The sequence below is a fragment of the Psittacula echo genome (assembly GCF_963264785.1).
Source record: "Psittacula echo genome assembly, chromosome: 2".
Lineage (NCBI taxonomy): Eukaryota > Metazoa > Chordata > Aves > Psittaciformes > Psittacidae > Psittacula > Psittacula echo.
The window spans coordinates 26635818-26662038 of record NC_137737.1 but is presented as its reverse complement, the minus strand read 5'-3'; the positions used below and the strand labels follow the sequence as shown (position 1 = coordinate 26662038).

The 26221-nt window shown below is 42.0% G+C and overlaps 1 protein-coding gene across 1 annotated transcript in view; it reads right to left on the bottom strand.

Moving 5' to 3' along the window:
• Positions 1 to 26221, bottom strand: part of RAPGEF5 (Rap guanine nucleotide exchange factor 5) — a gene marked incomplete at both ends in the record, with an annotated part of 162974 nt that overhangs the window by 38146 nt on the left and 98607 nt on the right. The window contains 2 exons of the mRNA XM_080611916.1: positions 21885 to 21973; positions 22310 to 22413. Coding sequence (XP_080468042.1) covers positions 21885 to 21973; positions 22310 to 22413 — 193 coding nt within the window. The remainder of the gene's footprint in view (positions 1 to 21884; positions 21974 to 22309; positions 22414 to 26221) is intronic.

Sequence of the window (26221 nt, the reverse complement as noted above, 5' to 3'; positions counted from 1 at the left end):
GTTGCTCGGAGAAGCTGTGGCTGCCCCATCCCTGGAAGTGTTCAAGGTCAGGTTGGATGGGGCTTTGAGCAACTTGGTCTAGTGGAAGGTGTCCATGGCGGGGGGGTTGGAACTAGACAGTCTTTAAGGTCTCTTCCAACCCAGACCATTCTATGACCCAGCATTTGTCTGCATGAGAGGTTGCAAGTGTATTGCATGTGTAAGGTGATGATGATGACAGCAAACAGCAATAATGCATGTATTTGGTGGGGAAGAGGGATCTAGAGTCCCAGAGACAGTAAATGGTCATATATTTGGATAAACAACATACCATATATGTCCATGTACTTCAAAAATCCAGAGGATTCCCTGCTGCTTTCCATGTGCCCATTTACCTCTCTAACCAGTTCATACCCTTTCTCTGAGGGCAACTATGCAAATATTGGCTCAATATGATGGCACAATTGTAAATGCCAGGAGGGCAGAATGTGTTTCTTACACGGAATTATATACCAAATTTGATTTTTCAGTAGTTTCTTTTCTCTCTTCTCCACTCTTTTCTCTAAACAGGGTATCAATTACCAAGCCTTGGGATATAAATGAATACAGATCTGTAGAGAGAAATTGTCCATGATGCACATTTAACAAATTGGGACAGGCAGTACACTTCATGGTACTGCCAAGTCTAACACCTATGAGCTCTTCTCAAACTTGAGCATTTTCTTAAACTACCACAGTGGTACAAAGGCATCAGTGTAGCAGTTTCACATTAATAACTTCTTATATAAACATGAAAAGAGACTTAATCTAAACAAAATGCCTTTGTCAAATGGAGTAAAAAATTCTTTTTATTAAATATATTTGAGGGCAGTTTTTTAAAAACAAGTATTTCAGTTTAGCTATCACATAGAATGAGCAAAGAATGAAAAATAGGTAAATATTCCAATGTTACAGAGAGATATATCTAACTACCCACCAGGCAATTTGTATGTCCACATATTATATACTGGTATGTACATTCACCAATCAGTGTCTTTAAACCATCATAGCTAAAGCAACACTGTATACACATTTACATTACAAAGATGTTCAATGGATCAAATTGTATTCAGAACATACCTATTGCTCTATTGCTAATATTAGACACCCTGTCCAGCTAAGCCAGATATAAGTATTCCTAATGCCAGTCTTGAGTCATTAATCCCTTTATACTCACAAGAAGAGATAACCTGAAGACAAATTCCAGTTTGTCCTGGTTTTCTGATCACCCTGTTACATCCTGAATAGCTTTTGCAACCAGGGTTTTAAATATGCAGTGCATCAATATTTTTTCCTATAATTACATGGTTTACAAAAGATAACTTCCTTTATACAGAGGAGTAGAAAAATACAGACTCTATATTCCTTAATTTACAGATCTTCTATGTCACATACTGTGAGCTGGGGAGAGGGTACTGATAGTGAAATCTGTTAAATTGCAAAGAAAAAGAACTAATCTGTTTGGGTTTTCCAAACTTATCACCATTCTGAACCCAAATCTCTTCCACTCTGCACAGTACAAACCCATTATGAATGGCTGTGTAAGAATTACAGAAAGATTTAAGGGGGTTTCAGGCTTGTATTCCACACTAAATTGGATTATATGAAAATATAGATAAAGTACTGGAATGCAAGTCTTTTTCCACTTTATGCAAAGTAGCTGTTCAGCTTTCTCCAGAAATTTGCTGGAGAAGGACAAACCTGTATAGAGATTGAAAAAAAAAAAAGGGGGGGGGGAGGGGGAAGTAAGATTGCCTGAATGAACAAGCCACTGGAATTCACAATTAACTCATAAGTTAAAACTACTCTTACGGCAATTTTGTAGTGTCAGTTTGGCAACCCTCACTCATGCTACACAAGAGTTGTTGTTTTCACCATGAGAGAATTAAACTGAGTAAAAGGATGAAAATTCATGTATTGAAATAAAAATACTACTCTCTAAACTCTGTTTTCCAAGCTACTGCTCACTTATCTTTCAGAAACATACCAAATAGGAGGAGATCATAAGATCTTCTTCATCCTAAAGCATGTTAGAACCTGAGCATAACCTACTGGTAGGCAGCATGTAGGAACTCCAGCAGCATGAAATGTGAACGAGGGTTAGACACACATTTTTCAAACATCAATGCAAAATCTGAGGTTTGCATCTTAATGAGATCTCTTTAGGGTTACCAAAGAAGGGGAAGGGGTTGAGAAAGAACAAGTCTGAGAAATAGACGTATTTTAGACAACATCAAATAAATTCTAAAATTCTTTAGCTACACCATTCCCCTTTTGTGATTATGGCAAAGACAACAGGGTGACCATATGGTCAGCTCCTGACATCCCCTTATGTTAATACACTTACCAGCATTAGCCAGAATTCGAAATTTAAAAATCACCAATACCTTCAAAATTTGCTCTCATTTACATTCACTGCATCATCCCTACCTTGCAGGACCAGCCACTTCTCTCTAACATTTAGTGAGGCTCATTGTCCAGAGTAATTTTGGGAGGAAAAAAATACCCAAAACCCAACTGAATCCTTTGGGGTTTTTATCTTCCTGCATATGACTGAAAAACTAGGGTCAATAATGGTAATGTACTTTGTGACTTCAAAGCACACACGGGAAATGATTTTTTTAAAGACAGTATTCACTGATGGGGTTAGCAACTGACTGCTCAGAAATAGTTAAAACTTGCTCACAGTCATCAAGAAAAGCAGCCCTATGAGATGGGGTTACAGCTGGGTAAACTGACAGATGAGCTCCCTGTGCCTGAGTAAAATGGATGCTCATTACTTACTATTCTATAGGGAATAGACATTTTCTTCTACTTTAAATACTCACTCACTGCATTCAAATTAAACTAAGTGAGGGCTAAAGCAAAGCATTATCAAGTTTTTCAGCCTCTCAGTGCTGAAAGCTCTTAAGCTTGATAAATTCTTGTCACCTCTCTTACTCCTTTCTGTAAAATGAGAAAAATTATAATCACACCTCAAGGCAGACAATGCTACATGTAGATTTCTTGCATGTTTTGATTCACATATTACTATGCAATGCTCTGAAACCTTTCAGGAATGCAAACGCAGGTCTAGAGAGTTGTAGTTGTAATGGGAAAACTGCTTGTTCTGCAGAAATGGAAAAATTATTTGAGGGCAACTGTTTTCAAAGATAGGAGTTCCTCAACAATCTGTAATTCCACAGTCATTTACTAAAAATGTCAGGATGTCTTTGAGTACAAACAGTAAATGCAGATTGCTGTCATTACTATCCGATCTAGCAAGGTATTGCTCATGTCTGAGAGAGTGCTGAGTGGCCCCAGATCTCCCTTGCATTCAGCAGATGGCAATGGCCCTCAGGACCTTGCAGGATTAGCCCTTAATTCAATATCAAATCATATAATAATGCTATGCCACCATTGACACAGCATGAAGGGAAAGAAAAAAAAAATTACACTGAGAAAGAAGGTCAATGGAAAAAAGAATATCAATAAATAATGTTCTGCTAATGTATTAAAACAATTACAGTACTTATGTCATCTAACCACCGAAGCACTGAGAAATCAATGCACAAAAGAATAAAGAGCAAGGCATTAGGCTAGAAAAATTCAAAATGTAAGGGCAAGATATTTAACCTGTACAACCAGATTTCTTATTAGAGCATAAAAGTCAAAACTAGGAATAATTTCTAAGGTCATCTCCCAGAAATTTCTGGCAGAATTTTTACATCTGTAGAACGAATCAAACACATTCTGTCTGGTAAGGTCAAAGATCCTTCTAAAGGTGCATTCCAGTTGCTGCTATCACATGTATTGGAGCAGTTCCTTATTTCATTTGAGGGACAGAAAGCCCTGACAAACCACAGGCAGAGAGAAAATGTCAAACTTTTCAAGCTTTAATGAGGCACTAATTTTTCCACACAGAAATTTGAAGCTTTTTTTTTTTTCCTCCAGGTATGAGGGAGCCCTGGTGATTAATGTGCAGCTATAATGGTTGGGGTTATTTGAAATTATTGGACAAATCCACTATGTCTTATACATTTTGAAGTATCAGAAATATTGCCTATAGCAGTCACCCTAAGATTTTGTGACTTTTTGTTAAAAAAAAAAAAAAAGCCCTGGACTACTGCAAATAAAACACTCAAGCTTTCCATGCAGTGAAACCTTGCTTGACAGTAAACTGAGGTATTCTAACACACACATGAAGTCCTCACACAAGCCTCACTGCAAGAGGCAGCCACTCTTTTGTTCGCATCAGACATCTCTCAAAGTACTTTAGGAGAAAAACCCACCCTCCCTTTCCATTGATTGCTTAAAATAAGCCAGCCAAGCCAGGATTGCCAGGAGCAGCAGGACAAAAGATAAAAGATTTAATGGTTCCCTTTCATCCTTCTGCCCTGAGGTCCAGCTGTGTTATGGGGCAGAAAACATGGCCATGCAGCAGTAAGGGTCTGCTGCTGGTCTGGCCTCATGGGTTTTCACCTCCAGCATGCACACCCCCTGGCACTCCAGTCACTAGTGTGTCAAAACTGTATGAGCAAGTGCAAGGCAAGTTTCTACTTTTCTGCTTCTGTCTTGCACCTGGATGGACTTCTTTGCATCCCTGCCATCACCCTCTTCTGCAGGCACCCAAACAGATGCAATGCTCTCCAGCCTGGACCCCTCAATGACATGACTTCCAGGTGCCACCAAGAGCTGTCACTGCATCAGCAGGACCAGTAAGATCTTTTGTTGCCTGGTGGCAGCACAGTCGTCATGCACAGCCATCCTTCAGCAACAGACAGCAGCACATAAAAAGGGGCTGCATCACCTGCCCCTCTCCCACTGCAAGCCTGGTCCTACCAACTGGGTGCTCACAGCTGCTCAAGCCTTTTCTCAGGTCCATAGCTCAGCATAAACTAGAGTCTTTAAAAATACATTAGACATTCGACTTTCAGAAAGTTAATGTAAAGGAAGATGTACTGAATCTTCATTCTTTGCATCTTTGCTGTCCAACGCTCGTTAGAGAGGAACTGGCATTGAAGAAGAACCAAGTTTCAAGTTCAGCATGTCTTTCTCGCTGCTGAATTGGAATATCTATCCCTAAGAAACAATAATCTTCAAATCTAATATTGTATTTAAATATAAAAATATCATTGTATCTTCAAAACAACATTTTGAGTTACTAATTTCTGGGTCTTCAACTTGAGATACTTTAAAAAAGCCTACTTTTTAGTGACATTTCTGAGAACATGAACTAAAATTTTCTGTTTACAACCCCAAAATATCATGCATATTTATACATATAATAAACCTTAATTGGCATTATTTTCAAATAAATTAAGACTATTAGCCACAAAAGTTTTAACTTCGGTACCTAATGACAGGCTCCAAAATCCACTGTATTTGGACAACATCCAGTCCAGCAGATTATGATAACTGCAGTACAGTGACCAGAATACATTCCACACTGGTACATAATATGGATGAAGAACAGGTCAAACTACATGTGGCAATGCCACATCGAAAGCTCTGCAGGTCAGGTGCAATGCCTAGACTTCAGTGTGCAGTGTTATCCCCATCACCTGCTGCTAACTGCTTTCCATATCACGCAGAGGGATAGGTCCCTTAAGGGAACAGAAATGTACAGATCTGCACCGTGTATTTTGAAAAGTGTTTAGCAAGAAGCTTTGATTTATTATTTTTCCCTATGAAGCAGCAAGGGGAAATTTCTTTGTGCTTCGGCCCAGGGAAGGAGATATAAGAAGAATGTTGCTTGCCCCTGGGAACCAAATTATCATAACTATGCTAAGCAGTGCAAGCTCCCCAACATGTGGCACTGGAGCATGTGCAGTAAACACCAGAGAGGCTCTTCAGGGAAGCCTAGCACAACAAAGCATTCACTGGCGAAACACTCCTGGCTTCTGCAGATTTGGCAGAACTGCCTACAAAGGGAATGATGGCATTTTCATCTGAGCAAGAACTGTTGGATATGGTCCAAATCTCAGCATAAGATGGCAATAACATGCACTAGACTAACGTACAGACCACGCACTTCATCCAGCACACAGAAGAGAAATGCACCGGGTCAAGTGGTAACATACTTTTGGTGCATTGGGTTGCACAGACTAGGCTAGTGTCTTGCATATGCAGCTGTGGCCCATTGCCATGTAACCGCAGAAGCAGTGACTCAATTGCCAGCATCTTCTGACATATGGAGGCAAAAGGCCCAGCAAAGGTGCTGCATGGCTGCAATGTGTTACAAGCTACACTGGCCAGGGGGCAAGGAGGAGGAGGGAATACATCTTGCAAACCCCACAGGAGACTCAGACAGGCATTAGCATACTGCAATGCCACTGCAGTGCTTAAGGATGCCAGTTCCAGTATTTTGCCCAGGGGTGTACAGTACTTGAAGCTGATGGGCACACACTTCTCAAACCTCTCTGAGCTATTTAATTTATGCAGTACCTGAACACCTAACATGCACAGCAGAGACCTCCTTGTACTGGCAGAGGAGACACAGCACCCAAAAGAACCCAAAAACCAAATAGGGCCATATCTGCATTCGACATTTCCACACTTGCCTTCCTCCCTGCTCGCTGGGACAGTAAAGCACAGCTTCATTGCATAAAACCAAAACAATGGGCATCAGAGCACTCGTAAGGCAGCTGCATTTTGCTTCCCCATGTGGTGAATGGGTTCCAAAAAAAACCTGCTGAGTTTCGTGATGGTGGTGTTAAAACACAATGTTACATTAATTGTAGACTTATTTACATGATGTATGTCCTTAAATTATGAGCCCAAAATTGTACTTGCTATACTGAGACACCCAAATCATTCCAATGACAGATTAACAAGTAATTAAAGTAATTATAGGCAGCTTTTCTCATTATTACAACTTAATGAAAGACAGCAATACATAGTCTGTATATGTATTAAGAACATCTAACAACTTCAAACTATTTGGTTTGTCAGTACAACCCTGCATTGACAGCAGAATGAAAGAAATAACAAAGGCTCCTCCTTGCACAGCTTAAAGGTCATACACGGGTAAAACATGAAGAACAGACATTATCCAGACCTGGATAATGCTCGTGAGTATTAAAATATCTGCATGGGCATATTTCCCTGTGGCATATTTCCCTGTGGCAGCAGAACCATGTTCTTGTGCAAGGACCTTTGACTGCTTGCAATACACAGTAGGTCCACATTATGCTTTTGAGAAAGAACACCTTTATTTTGATAATTTTCAAACCATTCTCTCTCATTGGGGAGCTCAGCATTAGATCCTTGATTCAGCTGTACCATAATTACTCAGGGATTTTATTTGATGGCCTAGCTTATTTCAGTTAAATAAAGTGGAGGCATTAAGCAATTACTGGCTGAAAGCTCAGTGGGGTAATTTTCTAAAGGTATATATTCACTTTTGGCATTATTTAGTGTTATTTATTGATTTAGTGACCAAAATACATGCAGAATAGAACTGTCTGATAGGTATAACTTTGGACTGGCATAATCCAGCTTTCTTCATTTGTATCTTTGTTTCCCAAGTCTTATGAGATACTGTATCTTTCATGCACACACTGGAAAGCATCTAATGCAATAGATGCATTCTCTATCTCGTAAAAAGTGTTTGTTCAGTTTTGCAGGCACAGAGGAATCTCCTTGGTTGAGACGTAAATCCTACCTTTCTGCACAAGCATACACGAATTTGATGCAGTATTCAGGATAAAGGTAAAAAAAAAAAAATCACGAAGTGCAGTAACAGATAGGATGCGGTATTGAACTGGGCCTCTTGGCTCATCTACTCCATGATGATGTTTCACCACTACACATAAAAACATCCAGCTGTGACTAGCACTTGCTGCCATCTTTCATTTCTATGGCTCTTTTAGGCCATAAGTGCCAGCACAGCTTTTATAATACATGCTTTATTTTCCCAGTGTACAGATAAAGAGGAAACACAGGCTCATCAGAGGCAGAAGGTACCTGCCAGGACTGAGACTACAAACTCAGTGTCCTCACTCCCATTCTGCTCATATCTCCACAGCCCCATGCAGATAATACCAGTACATTTGGCCTCCTGACAGTGAGGCAAACACCATCAAATGTGAGATTCAGATGGTGATCCTACTGTGAATCACCCTTCCCTATCAAATTGCCAAACCCTCTTCAAATTAAATAAGCTAACAGCAGCATACTTTCTACTTCAGAATTTCTTCTTTTTTCTTGTTCCCCAAAGGAAGATCGCTTTTGCAACTGAACCATCTGTCCAACTGTCTATCAATCTTCCTCCCCTTTAGCCCAGTAACCTTTGAATCTGTTGACAAATTTCAAGCACATTTGAGACAGCGCCGCAAATTCTCAGGCACTATATTCCTATAAATAATAGGAATAAGGGCATCTGTAGGTGATGAGAGAGAAATTATTGTCTCACTGAAGACACTGCCATTAAGCAAAGCTACGTTTGTAGACCTGAAATAGCTTAGCCAAAGGAGATGCAGAGACAGTGCCTCAAACTGCTGCTTGTAGGTATAGGGGTTTTTTTTATTAAAAGATACAATCTTAAACACTGGAACTACTAGCATCACTGAGATATCCTCCTTATTTAAAATTCTGCAGACTCTGTCCATACCCCGTTTCTCTAACAAGGCCTTCCTGCCACTGCTGCTCCTGTGTCTCTGTTGTTCCAGGTTGCTGGGTCTTCCCTTAGTGGACCCTTCAAATTCTAGGGCAGAGCAATGTCTCTTACTTTGTGTTTGTGTATCACCAGTCACACATTGTGGCTTCTGAATGCCTCTATATAGGTAAAATGAGAACTCATTATCTTTCCACATTTGTTTATGCAAACAAGGGTTTGGGTATTTTTTTCATTAAACTGTTTTGCTTATTCAGTAAGTCATTAAGGCCAACTACAAAAACCCATTTTTAATTTTTTTTCTGACTAAGAAGCATTATCCTTTCTGTATCAGGCCTGGCTAGTCTATAGAAAATTATCAATTACATGATGACAGTCTCAAACTGCAATCACTTGGCAGTCCATGGCTGCAGATTGGTAGACACTTCTGCTGGTGCAACACTTTCTATAGCTTCTTTCAGGTTACAAAATTGTAAACCTGTATTTATTTTTACTAAAGAATGCCTGTCAGAGAAGGTAGAAAAGCATCTTTAAAGGAAGACTTCAAGGATAACATCCCAGCCTTCAGTTAGCTAGACATTCCCTATATATGAACATGTATTTAAAAGCAATTTTCCAAATCGGTTTTTAGAAACACATCACCGATTACAGTAAATATATAGAAGCTGGAATTGATTCCATTAGGAGCTGCTGTTTTAAAGATACAACAGCCCACATCTCAGAAGAACAATGAAGTATAATATTCAAGCTCATTTAATCACTGTATCCAATTACAAGAAATAAATCATCACACATATGCCTACATCTGCATTTTAAAATGTAAATAAATCATGAGTAGCCAAGCCAAATGCTGTGCATTTCTGGATTCACAGATTTGCATGGGAAGTGGTGCATTCACCTTCCGTTTGAAATGAGATCATCCAAAAACTATTAACAACATCTAATTATCTTAGCGTAGTTCAAAATGTGCCCTTTTTTGTTTAGTTTGGAACTTGGTCATACAGATCTGCCATTCCCCACAGTACAGAACACAATCCTAATGCTGTCAAATACTGAACTTCAGCAGAGCTTGTACATGGCCTAATGACAGACTTTGGTAATCTCTCTGCCTTCATACCTAGGGCTCCCCTAAGTCACAGGGATTCAGAAGAGGAGCTAGCCTTTTTGCTAACACTACAAATAGCAGCACTTTGGGTAGCTGTTTCTGCCCTTTGCTGTAAAATCTCTCATCACAGACCTACATGACTGTCCCCTCTAGGAGGATCTCGATGCTCTCCATCTATCAAGGAAACCCAATACTGCCATTTCTTGCAAAGCTGATGGCATTTTCATGTATTTCAGACACTTTTACAAATCTGCTATGAAAAATTTAGCGTTCTTTGTAATCACAAACATAGTTGTAACTTCCGAAATTGTGTCTTACTAACCTTGACTCCCTGAACAAATTTTCAGTCCTCTGACCTGAGATGTTAAATCAAATGCCTTGTAGCCCATCTGCATGTCAAAACCCTCATCTGAGTAGATCAGATTGCCATTAATACTAACACAATCTGTATGTACACATCAAAGAAAAATAAATGTTCAAAACATTTACATAAGCTGCACAAGCAACCCATCAGATGTACCAAAACACATCACACTGGAGACATTGCCTCAACCCACTGACACCACCCCAGGATAGACCTCAGGAAAATGCTTTCTTGCTGCTTTGCAACAGAAAAGAAATATCTGGGAGAGTACTGAAGATTTGGAGAACATATGGGAGAGACCAAGCTTCAGCTGGCAGAGACCCTCCCCAGCCTAAAGGTTTAGACTTTTTTTTTTTTTTTTTTGCCCAACACGCCAAGGTTTCCCAACCGTCCATATCCCAATATCTTGTGTGTGTTTTGGGACTTCTGTCACAGCAAACCTCAGGGGTCCAGGGGGCCCCACAATGGCAAAGTGATGGAAATGTGAGCCCCTCAAGGTCTCACACTGCCCTGGGGAAGGACTCCCTAATCACCAAGAAGCCCCGCTGGGCAGAGCACAAAACGCAGGCATAGACACCACCTTCAAAGCATTTGCAACCTGTGTATGGCCCAATAGCCCTACATGGCTGTCACAAAGAGAGCAAGGTGAGCAGGCAGCTTCTCTTTGCTTCCCAGGCTCTGCTCGGGGTGGACATTCCTTCTCTGGGTTGGAGGAAGAGGACTGTGAGGAGCCTGCAGCACTGCCCGGGCTGCTTCCTCACAGTCAGGCTGGGCTCGAGCAGGCCAGAGGTCTGCATCTGTTTGCCTGTCATAAGAGAAGAATCTGTAGTTGCCTTAATAGGCAAAATGTTTGCATTTGCTAGTTACTGGTGGTTTCCATGATTTGGGGCAGTGCTGCATACTCACTGCTGCTTTAAGACTGAATGAAAAACCTCTTGACAAATGGGATCTGACAAATGCCATTTGTTCGTGGTTGTTTTTCACTGTTGTTTGTTTACTTCCAGCTTGTTGCTGTGCATCCCCTATGATGTACTAGCAGTAACAACAAACAAAATCCCATGGACAAGGCTTCTGTCAGGGAGGGAAATGAAAGCCAACAAGGGTTTCATTATTGTATTGATTCCGGGGCTCTGAATTCACAACAGGGAAAGAACAAAGGCAGTATCTGGCTTTCTGATTTTAGCTGTGGTGGTTCTTAAGAGAGTTCAACTAGACCTAAATCCTAAGAAGTGGAGGTGGGAAGGGTTAAAGAAAGGCTGCTTGGGCAATTGGTAGACCCTTGTGGGTGGGAGAAGGGATAATGGCAGGAGGTGGATTCAGGGTGCAGAAAAAAAGAAAATGAATTGAAAAGCAATGGAAGGTGAAGTATAAATGCCTCCAGCACTCCCAGGTCAGACAGCATGATTTCTCCATGATTACATCCCTGATTCTGGCAATTTATATTTCCATCAAAGCTCAAGTTCAAGCACAGGAATAAAATCACAGTTCATCCCTATTGCTGTCAAAAGAAAGTCAAAGGTTTTTATTATTAGCTTGCATCAAAATTAGATCCATCAACACTGTCACTTTATTTACATTGATCTATTTTCCCTGCCCTCCCACCCCAGAATGTTTTTGAGCTCAGTGTCCTTGAAAACAAGCCATCATATTTTCCTTCAGAGAGAGTACTGATTTGGTTTCAGAAGGATCTCACAAGCTTTTCTGAACTGAGACAAGGTCATCTCATGATCTCAGCCTGGCTCAGGAGACAGTGATGTGAGCTGCTGCCACAGCTACAACTCACATCAGTATTTCTCACCTTGCCTAAAAGATGGGACAAGCAATTTACTTTATTGCAGTAACTGATGCTATTCCGAAAAGCTCTTTCTGACAGAACCAGCTATACTTCATGAAGGTAACTGACATCTCACAAGAAACCTCTGGCTGTCAAAGTGCTGTAATTCTACTTGTATTTCAATCTCTGAAAGGATCAAAATTGACTTTAAAAAATCAACCAGGATTGTCTCCAATGCCAACCACATGTAGGCACAACAACTCTCCTAAAAGGTCTTATATACCCTAACTGAAACTAAAGTGGATCAAGCCTTCCTTTCTGAAAAAAGTGACAGCAATTTAAAGCCTGTATTACAGGCTTACTGATTGCAGTTAATGCATGAAGCTTCTGAATTTATGCCAAGCACAATCTGCTCCATTATCTCCTTTTTAGACAGTTCCCTCTGCTCTCATAAAAATATTCCTACTACAACCATCTACTCCTACATCTAACAGCCAATCTCCTGACTCACCCATTAGAATGGAAACCTAGCAAGATAACACAAACCACAGCAGAATTTGGCTATGACTTTTTGCTAAGATGATGTTGGCTGCCTTTGCCTTTGACATTCTTATGGCTCACTGGAACCAATATCTCACTGGTTGCAACAGAATAGGCCTGGCCTGCTTCATCTCCAGACCTGCAGCCATGAAACTGACTCAGCCACCAGTGTAGTGTTTAAGCCAGACAGGGAATCAACCCAAGTGGCTGGTGTACTTCTAAGACAACATCTCCTTTGTCAAGAGAGATCTCTTTGGCATCACCACTGTGCAGTGACTCAGTTTTCCTTGTTGCCTTTATGGCCCTCAGTCCCAGCCTTCTGACCCTGGAACACGAGTTATTTCTGCTAGATTTGACGCTGACCAGCCACACTCAAGCAATTAGAAAAGCAAAAGGCAGAAACTAAAAGACAACCTCTGCTACTCTTTTTATCTCCAAAACACAAGCATTTTTATAAAAAAAAAACCTGGAAGCATTTTTTAATCCCTTCCATACTCGATTCCTGGCTTAACACCACAGGAAAATCAGGAAATGTCAAAAACAACATTCTGAAAAAAGTTCCACAGAAAAATTTCTCAAATACACTAATACGTCTCTTTATAATCTCAGCTACTTATTGTATCTGTTAATTTAAAGATATATATGACCATATATCCTTTCATATATTTGAAATACTTAACTACATTGGTTTGATAATTCGTATCATCTAGACTTCCAATGTCATTAGGGCAAAAGTGATTTTACAAATAAGTGTTTATGATGCTTTAGGGTCACATTAGCTTTCCAGAAACCTTACCAAATTCCCAGTATCAAAACAACTTGTCTTCCAAATGTTTTACCAAATTTTTTATATCACTCAGGTCTATTTTGCAGTACAACAAATTAACACACTCTGCCTTTTATTACTTTAAAAAAATAAAAAAATGAAAAGCTTTTTTCACTGACAAAAGAAAATTATTGATCTTCACCCCTAAAAACGTTCTCCTGCTAGAAGTGTGCTTCCCAATTCTTTCCTGTTTAAGCCACTAAGATCATCAAACACCCACATATTGTCTACAGTGCACATCTTCATAATAAATGGTTTCACACTAGGCTTTCCTGATGGCTCCCTATCACTTTCTCACATAGCAAAAAGTGACAACTAGCTATAATGATCCTCATAATTACAAAGAAAAGATTGAGGAACTAAGAATACTAATTTACTATAATGGTAGCTTTTTCTTCTGCAAATTTGACTCAAACACAAACCACTTTAAACACTTGGGGCCCTTCCGTCATCACCTCAACACATTCTTCCACAGGGTGTAAAAGAAATCTTTTCAGGTGGCTGAGGTGCCCAAAGGTGCCTGGGCATTCCTGGGCATACTGAAACCATGTGTTTGTCTGATGGATAACTCAGTACCTTTTCCTCCTTGAAAGGGCCTGCTTTGCTAGGCGTCCTTACACCATGAGAAGTATTTGTGGTGGTGAACTGAAAAAATACCCTCAGTATCTACAGAGCCCTGATAATGCAGATGGAGCCCTGATCACTAGGATGTTCATCATTCCCCATGCTGCCTCTAGTTTCCCAGTCACTTAATATAACAGTGAGACAATCCAGGAGCAGCATTTCCAAACTCTGCCTTTCTGAAGTTTGCCCTAACAAGCCTTAATGCCCAAATGCAAAAAAAACCCAACCCTTTTTCAGGTTCTGAGTCCTAATATCTCAGAAATAACTGCCTGAGTGCCTGGCAGGAGACAGTATCTCAGACATATTCCCCTTGCTGGCATTTCCCATCAGTTTAGGCACCACAGCGTGTGACACGCTCACTGTAGTGAATCCCAGGCATAGCACTCAGTCTGCAAGCTGATTCAGCTCACTAATGTGACAGAAAGAAGCTCCTGCTTCTCTTGTCCTAGCTCCAGCCCCCACTATGACATTTGCAAAGCCTATCAGCAGAAAACTGTTTGCTCTCTGCTGGCAACTGAACTGATAACTAACACAGGAAGTCACTAGTACCATATTTTAACTTCAGATTCCGATCAATTGCTTCCAAATTGCAATGGGCTTCATGCAGTACACTGGGTAAGCTCAAAGATCCCCATACAATAGAACCAGATGTTTGGTAAGAGGCCAACAGAAGATGCCCAGGGAAAGAAATAAAATAAGAAAAAGACAAATACAGAGTTATCATTCTCTGATACACTGTCCTAGCTTCCAGCAACTGGCAGTGGAGACTTTCCAAACAGGAAGTTGTATCAACATCACTGCAGCAATGGAGTTTCTGCAAGGATTTTGCCTGATTTGTTTTTGAACCCTTCCAATCTTTGGTTACCACAAAATCCTCACAATAATGAGTTTCATAATTTAGCTGTGCACCATATCAGAAAAGAACTCCTTTTTATTAGTTATAACCCGAGAAATTTCACTATGCTAAAAAAAACACTTCCCACATTATGAGAAACAATGAATAAGTTTTCCATATTCACCTTCCCCATGCAATTCATAGTCCCATAGCTCACTATATGCCTCCTTTACAGAAACTATTTTTCTAAGATGACAAAACCTACACTATTCATTCTTAGATGTATTTCATCTATACTTCTAATTACCCTTGCTGCCCTTTTCAAGCTTTCTTTAGTTCATTTACAACCTTTTTGAACTGCGGGTTTAGAAGGAACCATATTATACATACTATATTACACAGTTATACAATTGTATAACTGTGGTTCTTGCTTGTCCTAATTGTCTCAAATAGTTTTTTTTTTTTTAATCAATGATGATCAAAAATTTCCAAGAACTATCTACTCTATCTCCAAAGACCTATTTTCTGCATGATATTAGCCAATTCAGCACCTCTGCTGAATATGTATAATAAGGATTTCCTTTCTCTGGGTTAGAAAATGCATTACTTGCATTTTTTAAATTTGGATCTCATCTGCAATTTTATCACACAGCCACGCAGATTTTTATTCCTTTCATCTTTCTTCAGGCACAGGGCTGGTTTGAGAGGGACCACTCCTAACTCCTAAAGTATCTTCCCAGTCCTAGACTGCCCTGTCCTTACTGCTTCCATTTTTGAGTTAGATCCACTTCCTAATCTAACTCACTTTGCAGAGACAACCTAAGTTTGTCAATATGGTAACAGGACAACACAACAGCTCAAACAGGCAGTCAGAGGTGGGATAACAGGGTGTACAACAACATACTCTTGCATGGCCACCAATTTACTACGGCTTTACTTACTACAAGACCCCTAGCCATTTAATATTATTGGCAGATACCATTACCTCAGTTTTCATCCCACACTCAACAGCACCCAGTCTTCAATGGCAGCTTCTCTCCATTTTAAACACTGACAATTTACTCTTACTTTTCATTTTCTCTCTTTTAAGTCATCATCAGTCCTGAAAAGCATCTTCTTCCTTATTAAAAGGATCCTTAAAATTCTTTTAGGATTTTTGGCAAGGGACTTTATCAAAAGCAATGTGGAAATACAAATATAAGATACAGGCACACCAGACCATATATACCCTCACACTCCTTCAAATCTTTAACAGCTCTACAGGCTACACAAAATCTGACTTATCTCCAAAAAAACCCAAACACCACATTTCCCTTCCCTTGGTACAATATTTCTGCATGCATTTCTCCCTTCTGCTTTTACTCTACTGCCAATTTACTAGCACAAAGGCATAGCTTTATACTGCAGTTTTGCATCTAATCAAACTCCTGCAAGCAAGTCCAGCTTCTGAAGGCAGGAGTCCTTCTCTCCTGCTGTCCTCAACCTGCACACCTCCCATTCCTGCCACCTTCTCCCTGTATCAGGACAAACTTTGTGACACTGACAGATAGAGAGGATCAGGAAGCTGATCTGTCTTCAAACTAAAAATTTGGCATTTCCTACATTAGTATCAACTAGGACCAGCTCCGTGCTCATTCTGCTACAGAATCACATGACAGGCTGTAGAGGCACCAAGGGACCGGTGCAGCAACAGAAATGAGTGGTCAGAGAAGGCTGAGCTACTTCTTTTGACTATAGTGCCACTTTATGCTGGAAAAATGTATTGGTAAAATGACAACCTTATTGCTTAGATGTTCCCCAAACAGAATCACTACTTTTAATTGGCATCACATTTTTCACCTTCCTCTGCTGTTCAAGATGATGATGGATTACAAACTACTGTTAGGAGTTCAGCAATTTCATATTTGAGCTATTTTAGAAGCCTTTGGGGAGTAACATCTGATCTTGGTGATTTGTTACGATCCATTTTACTGATTTATTCTAAACCTACTTCTACTCGCTGTCCAATTTGAGACAGCTTAGACTCATGCTTAATGAAGCAATGGTTCCGCACAAGAACCTTCCCAGGTTCTCTCACACTGAACACTGAGATAAATGATTATTTTAGCTTTTCTGCTATTCTTAGATGGTGTTGGCCCATGCAGTCTGCTAAACTCTTATTCCTCTCCTATAGGCTATCAGTTATATGCATTATATCATTATTTATATATCATTATATATATCATAGTTATATTATATCAGTAATATGCATTTAGCCCACTCAGTTCACCCAGTTTTCCTAAGACTTTGGGGAAAAGTTTAAAAAATCCCTCAAAAGGATGACAGGCAACATTTTATTAAAAAGGACTAGTAAGAGGAAGGGCTAGCAGGCATTTATTCCCTCCATCCTAAAAGCTGGAAGATATGATCATGAAGCGTGGGGCAAATATTTATTCTTTTTGGCATCAGTCCACATGCATCAAGTTGTGTGGCAATCACACGAGTACATTTTCTAACACCTTTTACTCATCAGTAATAAAGCACAGTGAGCAAAACTCCTAACAATATCACTTATAGCTAAGAAACAAAAAAACCCCAAAAATATCAAAAAGCAATGAGATTAATTTTTCTTGGATTATGAAACAAAAGACACACCTAGAAAAGGCCAAGCTCACAACATCATTTAGCAGCTGACTACAATCAGCTGATGCAAGGCAGTACCATTCCTCTAAAAGGTCACATAAAGTTCTGCAGAGGATGCCACTACCCCACATCAACATAGTGTCATTGGTGCAAGGGTAGAAAGGATTAAACAAAAGTAACCCTCACTCCACAACACCTCTAGGACAGACATGGTTTGAAGGCCCCTTCTAGATCCTAAAGCTAAAACTGCTTCTATGTAAGAGAGGAGAATTCCCACTAATTCAAGGATCATGCATTGTCCCAGCTAAGGTGACACAGTATGGTACGAAGGTCATTATTCCTTCATTTTCCTATTCCTAAGAAATCCAGACCATACTTACACCTTTCTGCATGATTTAGCTACATCATTAGAATTCCTCCTCTTTTTCTGTTCCTTCAGTCTTCTTGGGGCTTGGTACATTGCGGGTTAGAATAGCTCTGTGAGAGGAAAACTTTCTCCCTTTGAGATGGAAGGCTGGCAAGCCTTTGTTACTGGCAAGCTCAAATGATGCATTTCATCACTTGCCATCCTAACTTCCATGATAGCCTAACAAAAGTATCATGCCTCCCCTTTGCTACAATCATTTTCACCCAGTCCACTAGCAAGATACATCAGTTAAGACCAACAACATCATATTGTTCCAGTCATACCATTCCTCACTTATATGCTTTCTCCAGATATCCACTTCCCACCACTTCCTGCTCTCAAAGACCTTCACAAATCAGTCTCTTCTCCTTACTCATTTCCTAAAATTAATATCACAGTAGGGAGGTAAAAGACAGGTAGTGTCATCACATGTGATGATGGAGATTATGTTGTGCTTCCGAGTATTCTGCTTAAGCTGCCTGAGAGAGGTGGCTCAGTGGCCTGAAGGAAGTGGTCTGAGGGATCCAGGGAAGTCCATAGAAATAGGAGTGGACGTGATAACCACTGTGTCATTCCAGAGGCTGCCAAACTTTGAATGCAATCACCACGAGGCAAGATGGCATGCTTGAATAAAAGCTAGCCCAAGGATATTACAAAGACTAGATCAGAATAATATCTAGAGAAGAAAATTGTGTTAGTGCCCAAGAAATAAAAGCTTTTGCAGAGAAGGACAACAATCCTGAAAGAAATGTTGTAGTCAATGGAAAGAGATTAGAGATTCTAAGACACTAAGATTTGGCTTCTTGGAGATTAATTGTTCAAATCCCCATCCTTGATGAGGATTAGCTCAGGAGGTATGCCTTGCATTTTCTGCCTGGATACTGACATATTTGAAGTGTCTTAGTCTGTTCAACTCTGAAAACTTCAAATTGCCCTCTAAAGTACACACTCAGCAGAGATTCCCCAGTGATTCCAACAACCTTAGAGATGACTCAGAAAAGCTGTTGGTTAGAGAAATTTAAAATTTCCATCTATGTCATGGTAGGAAACAGGAACAATCTTATTGGGGGTTGGGACACTGCAGGTTATAATAACTCAGGAGATGAAAACTTTCTCTCTCTGAGATGGATGGCTGGCAAGCCTTTGTTACTGGCAAGCCCAAATTTAAGATGGTGTCACAAGAACTCACATATACTCCCTGACATAGTCACCACCAAAAAAAAAAAACTCAACCTCAGTAACTAAACAGTATTAAGTATGCTAAGTTCAAAGAGTCTTAGAAACCTCAGGCTTTCAAGACATCCTTGCCTACAGAAGTCATCTGAGCAATATAGTCTAGCTATGCACACCACAGTGTCCTCTTTAGTGTCCTCAGTTGCTGTAACATCACAGACAATGGGACAACTCTTCAGTCCAGGTCCCCACCTATTTATTATAGCAGAGGATGCCACAGCAGAGTTCTCAAGATATCTTGCCATAGGTTTAGCAGAGCTGAAGGGAGCCTTGAGGTCTGGGCTGGACTCCAGTTACATTTATGCTAGACCAGATCCAAAACTTCCCTTTCACTCTCCCATCTGCAAGCGGTACCTGCTGACTTGAGCTGGAAAGTGGAGGATGGCTGGAAGTAATACATGGTGCATCATTCAGCCACTGTCAGTATTTATAAGAAGCAGTGTTCCATTACCACACTAGACTCAGGAGATAGTGGATTTTACTTTTTTTTTTTTTAATGACCATAGAAAGTTGCAGTTATGATTTATTATGCAAAGACCGGGAATGAAAACACGCAGAGAATCCCTCTTTGGGAAGCAGTGTAAAGGGTCAAAAAGAACAACAGCCTCCCAATCACCAGCATATGTAAGAACAGCTCCTTCTCATGTTCTTTATAGACACAAATAAGCAAAACAGGTTGGGGACTGCAGGAAAAGCAGGAGTCCAAGGAATTCATCCTGGAACTGGCAAACTGACAACAGGAGCAGCAGCTGGGTACAACAGCATTGTCTTTGTATGTTCTGCAAAGCTATGCCTGCTAAAACACAAGTCTGCAGGACTCTGCAACATGACCGTTCTCTGAGATGGGCCAGACTGGAACTACAGAAAATGCAAAGAAGAGCAAAATCAAACACACAATCAGCAGAAGGATGCCTTCAGGTGCACACACAAAGAGGTACACGTATACAGTCAATATCCCATACTTCCTCATGCCAAATGCCACTAGGTCTGCAAAACAAACTGGTAAAAAATGTTACAGGGGCATCTAACACATTGTGAAACAGAATTCCCTAAATCTTCCAGTTTGACAAAGTTCTATATTACCAGCTTAATAAAGTCAGAAAAAAACAGTAAGTGAGGAACTACCCTTGAGGAAGTGGAAGGCTGCTGGGCAAGGTTTGGCACACTTCTTTGTGACGGCAAAAAACTGAAGCCACATCTACTTTTTCTGCCCCTGGGATCCAGTTAACCCTGGCTACAGGGCAGAGCTAATTGCTTCTTTCTAAAAGGTCTTAGGATAAGGCAGAAGAGGTGAAGGGAAGCCAATCAACCTTCAAATACATTACCATCTCCTAACAACTAGGCCAAGTAGTGGTTTAGCATTTGTTTTGAAGGCAGTTTAGCAGCCCCTCTCTGCAACAATGAGAACAGGCTTATGAACAGTCTCCTGGTGATGGGAGGGAGGGCAGCAAAGAGAAAAAGAAAAGGTAGTACACCTGTGGATGCATACAACATCTAATGCTTCATGTAAGGAATCTTTTTTATTTACAAACGCTAAAATATAATGCATATTGCTAGCGAAAATCACATTATTTTCCAGCAAGGTTGTGAGCTTATAAAGAAAAAAGATGAAGCAGACCAGGAAGGCAGGCAGCTAATGTCCCTCAATTCGCGTTTCATAAACATTAATGGGAAACTTATTCTGGATCCAACATTTGACCTTAAAGGGCCAGGGGAGGACCCTCACTGCACTGCCTGAGATCTGGCTCAAGTAAATTGCTCCCAGAACCAGTCTGAGGGCATCTGTGGAAGGAAAAAGATCACACCTTCTTTCTGCACTAAATATTAATGTCTAGGCAGACAAAAGCAGCACTAGGAATACCTTAATAATACCACCAACAGACACCCTATACGCTTCTTCGGAGCATTCACACATCAGCACTACGACTATGCCTATTGTCCCACATTAAACTAACAACTTGTTCCAAGATGTTCCTCTGGGAATCGCAGATGTTATTTATATTTTCAGTCACTTAAAAGGATTAAAGTGTGTTTATTCTCAGTAATCTCATTTGTAGACAGAGATATACACAGGCAGCAGCAGCATACATTTTAACCCTGTTGGGAACGATCAAATGCACAGCACCATTTAGAGCCAGCTGCCTTCTTCTTGTCAATACTGGGGAACTCTGAAAGTCTGACCAGCCTGGCCGCTTTTATTAAAACTATTTATACAAACTGCAGGTTGCAGGCACTTGTGATAAACAACTCCTGGAGCTCTTGGTGACAATACATACATACATACATCTTGGTGCATACAGCCAAGAGATCCACCTGAAAATTAAACCACAATGCAAGCAGCCGGATCATAATAATTGCTTTAGGCTGGAACAAACTACAGTCTCTGGTTGAAGACAGAGAAGTACAGCATCCAGCTGTACACTGTGCCCTGGGTTATAAGGAAATTTCTAAGCCGAGCTTGTGAAACAGAAGGTGTGCCAAAGTACTGGGGTGGTGGCAAAACGAGTAGTTGGACAGGAGACTGAAGCGCAGAACGAATATTCTGATCAAAATAATCATAGCTACAGGCTGCGAGGAATGCCAGCCTCCGCCTGAGGAGACACGGGTGCAGTGCAAGGCAGGCCGCAGCCGGCGGCAACGACAGACCGAGGTAAAAGAGGCTCAAGTTGCGCTAAGTGTGAGGCTGGGGAGCGGCCCTGCTTACCGCCGGCCTCCCTGCCCCGGGCACCCCGCTTGGCCACCTCCCGGTTGCCACACGCTCGCGGTTTCCTCCTCACATTGCCCCAGGCTGAACACCAGGCTGGCAGCCGGCTCTCGGCCGACGGTGCCTGGGAGCGACCCCCGCGCAGACCCCCTCTGCCGGCACCGGGTCCTCTTCCCCTCTCCCGCCCAGGGCCGGGCTCTTCGCCGGCCGCCGCCTCCCCGTGGGGTCGCTCCTTACCGGTCTCTTTGTCCTGGGCGGCTTCCAGGTGTAGGTCGCTGAGCAGATGCTCCAAAATCTTCTCCGGCGTCCCCGACACCACCACGTATCTGTCAGAAAGCAGAGAGTCCCCGGAGTCATCCTCGGTGGAGGACTGCGAGCGGCTGCTCCACTCGTCCTCCTCATCCTCTTCGTCGATGTACTTGAAGTAAGGCACGTCGAAGGTGGGCAGCGGCCGCTCCCCGCCGCGGCCCGCCAGCGCCTCGGGCACCCGCACCCTGCCGCTCCCCATGGTCCCGCTCCCGCCGCACCGCCCCCCTCAGGCGCGCCCCGCGGGAGCCATCGCCCAGCCGGGGGCCGCAGCCCTCCCGCCCCACCGCCACCGCCGCCGAGGAGCCCGGCCCGACCAGCCAAGCCCCGAGCTCCCGGAGCCGCGGAAGCCTTACCTCCCGCGCCGCTCGGGGGCCGGGCTGCGTGACCACACCTTCCGCAGCACCAGCGCTGCGCCGGCCTCCTCGCGCGCCCGCTCGCCGCCGCCTCCATCGTCCGCCTTCCGTGCGCAGGGGGAAGAGCAATACAGAGACAGCGGTCATTGCCCAGGGCCGCCTCACACCTCAGGTATCTGCGGGGCAGAGGGGAGGAACAGGCTCCCCTTTGGGAGCGGTACTCGGCAGCTTGCGCTGGATTTTAACTCGCAAGAGCCGGGTTTGGGGTGCGGGTTTCCATGTCACCGAGGTGATGACTTGTTTAATGCCCAGCCGATCAAATAAAGCGAGGGACAAGTAGCAATAGTCAGAAAGCAGCAAGCGCTTCCAGCAGTCCAGTAATACAGAGGCAGAGCACACATTCTGTAAAGTATCTCTCCTGTACTCCAACAAAGGCAATAAACCTAGTAGGATAGGCATACAATGTGTGAGCATCTCTTTAAATAATCCGTGTACGAATCCCTACGAACAACTTTTAAACTTCGAAAACAAGCACCCCACAGAAAGTTAAGCCCAGTGACGACCCGGTGTGTGAATCTCAGCTAAACTGGGATTTGGACACTGACCTTCTCCCCCTCGGCTTCCTGAAAGGGAAGGGAGCTGAACAATCATCCATTTCTGCGCACGCAGCCCACATCCACAGAGCTGTTAATGCCAGCTGACTGAGCATCGCAGGAGATGAGGGTTTGCTGCTGACTGAGCAGGGCACATTGACACATGAAGATCGCCGAAGAGTGGCTCGCAGCCCCCTGCGAGACCCTCCCGGCAGTTTCAGTCACCGGAGGGTGAGTGACACAAAAGAGTTGTGTTTCTACACAAGTACATCCAGTAGTTGCTGTTCCTCTAATTCTGACCTGGTTTAGTTATATTGTTCAGTATGTTAAACACACGTATGGAGGCAATGCATGTACTACTCAAAGGAGAAAAACCAGCATTCATGCATCAAGTGTAGAGTATCTGGCACTAACAAAGACTTCAAGAGAGGTAGAAATTGCTGAGGAACAGAGCTTGGCAAAACAAGGGAGAGAAACCACTTTATGGCCCCTCTTTCTATTATTTTATTTCTTATTCCAAAACCAGTGAGTCTGATTGCTGCTTCTGGTTGCCACAGGGGTGCAGGTATGTCCAAAGGTGCAGCCCTTGCCCTGAATAAGTTTTCTTTTATCAGTAAACAACATGTAGAATTGATCTATCAAATTTTTGCAAGGTCAGACATACAGGTACTGAGCCAATTAATGTCAGATATTCCTTGTAACACTCCCAGTGGACATTACTGAGCAGCCTTATTTCCTTGTGCCCTCTGAGATTCCCAACTGCAGCACATATGGGGCATGTATGTGATGTATTTGTACAAGCCATCTCTTTCCACATATATGGGAATGGATTTTAAGTGTACCCATACATACATTACATACTCGAGCAGCTGGCAGCAAGTCAACTGGGAGCACTGGGAGTGTGAAAGCTGTCTCATACTGAAAGAACATTAACAACGGTTGTTCCGGAAGACGGTGTTCCCCCTTCAGCATCTCACCAAGCAGACACATTCTCAAAAACCTTTCTCAAAAACAAAGTTTGGCCTTCTAGTTAATTAAAAGAGGAACCAACACTCAGAATCTGCTGCCTCTCCTCTTCCTGTGAGAAACACCCACTGCTAGAAATAGGAAAGTTGCTCTGCTTTCTAACAGAAAAAAAACCATGCTCTGCAATGGACATACTATATTCAGAAGCTGGCTTCACTGAATAGAAATTGCATTTTCACATCATTCCTCCACAGGCCAGGACACCTCTGCAAAGATTTATTTACTTATCTTACCAGTACTGAAGCACCTGTTAGGTTGGGACACTGCTAGCTACCAATACAAACTATGCACTTCCCAATGACAGAACTCTTCTTCAACATCTCTCCACCTGCTTTTTTGTTAAGAAAGAGACCAGACCCAGACCTACTCCAGCAAACCCCAGATCCAGAGAGACTCTCACATTGATGGTTTCTATGGGTAAAGAAGCAATACAGCTATTAAAAGATAACCTATAAGGCACCTATAGACCTAAGAGAGCATGGAAAATCCAGTCTGCAGACAGATTTTCCTGCTGCCGACCAAGCAAAGGCAAAGAGACTCTTTGGGCAACACGCAACAAAGCAAACTTTACACAGGCTATCTGCTTTGAAATCACATTAAGTAACAAAGAAATTGCCTCCTCTAGGAGTTACAAAGGGCAGGAAAATTTTGTTTCCATAGCATAATTTGGTAAAACTAATTCAGCACAATCAGATAATGCCTATCACTTCTGCCTCTATGTCTTCTGATGCTGGTGCTAGGGCATGCCCTTGAGAGGTAGGGGAAAAGGCGTACATGAAGGATTGCTGCCTCTGTGTTCTGGAGACAAGACTGCTCCCCTCAGTGAATTCCTGGAGCTTCCCCTCACACATGGGAATATTTCCATGTAAGAGGTGTGAAATATAAAAGCTGAGGCAGGAAGGGGCTGAGAAGCACAAGTGTGGAGGTGCTGCCACTGCAGCACAGGGAACACGCTCGAATAGGTGAGAGAGCAGGACAAAAGCCACAAAATAAAAAGTTCCTCATTTCAGAAGACTAATTGTTTTCCTGGGCAGGTATCTTTTTGCTTGGCTATTATAATGAATTCCTGGCATATATTAGCAAATGAAGGACAAGGACACTATTAAGACAGAAAGGTCAAGGCTGAACACTGGGAAACACTGACAGATATTCTTTAATTTAGCTCCATCCCTACAGCTCTACCTTCATATGCATATGAATGCATATAGCTCTACCTTCAGGTCAGCATACGTTGAGACCTTGCTTTGGGACTGGGTCCAGGCAGAGACAAAAGGTCCTTGTCTGTGGGGACCCTGCTGTACCCACTGCGAAGGCTGGAAGCACCTGTCTCCTGAGTGGGACACTGAAGTCCTCAAACCTGCCCACTGAGAACTAGCCTGGACACAGCAAAAGTTATAGAGGTACAGCTGTTTTACCTCAGAGCTCCATCCAGGCTCACTACATCCTACATCGTAACAGCTGGGAGATACAGCTATAAAGAAAAGCCTTCACATCTCAGGCTGTAGCATGCTCAGAGCTTAGCGAGCCTTCAAATACTAACCTGCAGAGCTCTAGAAACTCTTCACAGAGCATGTACAAACTGCATTTTTTGGCCTCTAACTTGGGCCAGATTTGGGCAGACATTATGAAGATGGCAAAAACCCAAAGACTCTTTCCCAGAGGGATTTCAGATCCCACTTTAGAAGTACAATGGCACAAGAGCTTTCCGGAAAACTACTGCCAGAATTCTTTTTAACATAGCAAAACAGTATTTATGCCTAACCTTACTCTTAGCAGCTTCTGAACCAAGTTGACTGCATCTTTCATTAAAAAATTAAATAGGCAGGGGTAGACACCTTTCAGAATAAGTAGATAAGATGCAACAACTCTTAGAAACAATAGAAGAAGAAGTCTTACAGTATGATGCATTTGCCAGTGCTAATAGTAGACAGTGAGATGAGCCCTGGCTGTAAAATAGAAATATATTTATATTACAAACATGAAAGAAAGAAAAAAAACCCAACATTTTATTAACAGCTCCTCCTGTAAGAAACAATCTTTCAGGCAGCATCTATCAAAGATTAATGATGATTGCCTGCTTACACTTCACTATGTTTTTCCTTGGAATCTGCTATTGTGCAGACTGCAGTTTTTAAAGTCACCAAAGTACAAACTGAAGTACAAAAATTATTCTTTACAGGCTATTCCTTTTTATTTGACAAGGAAATGGAAATGAACACATGAAAATTAAAGTGCAGATGGACAACAATATCTCTGACCTCTCTGGATAATCCATCTCAGAAAATGTTGCTGT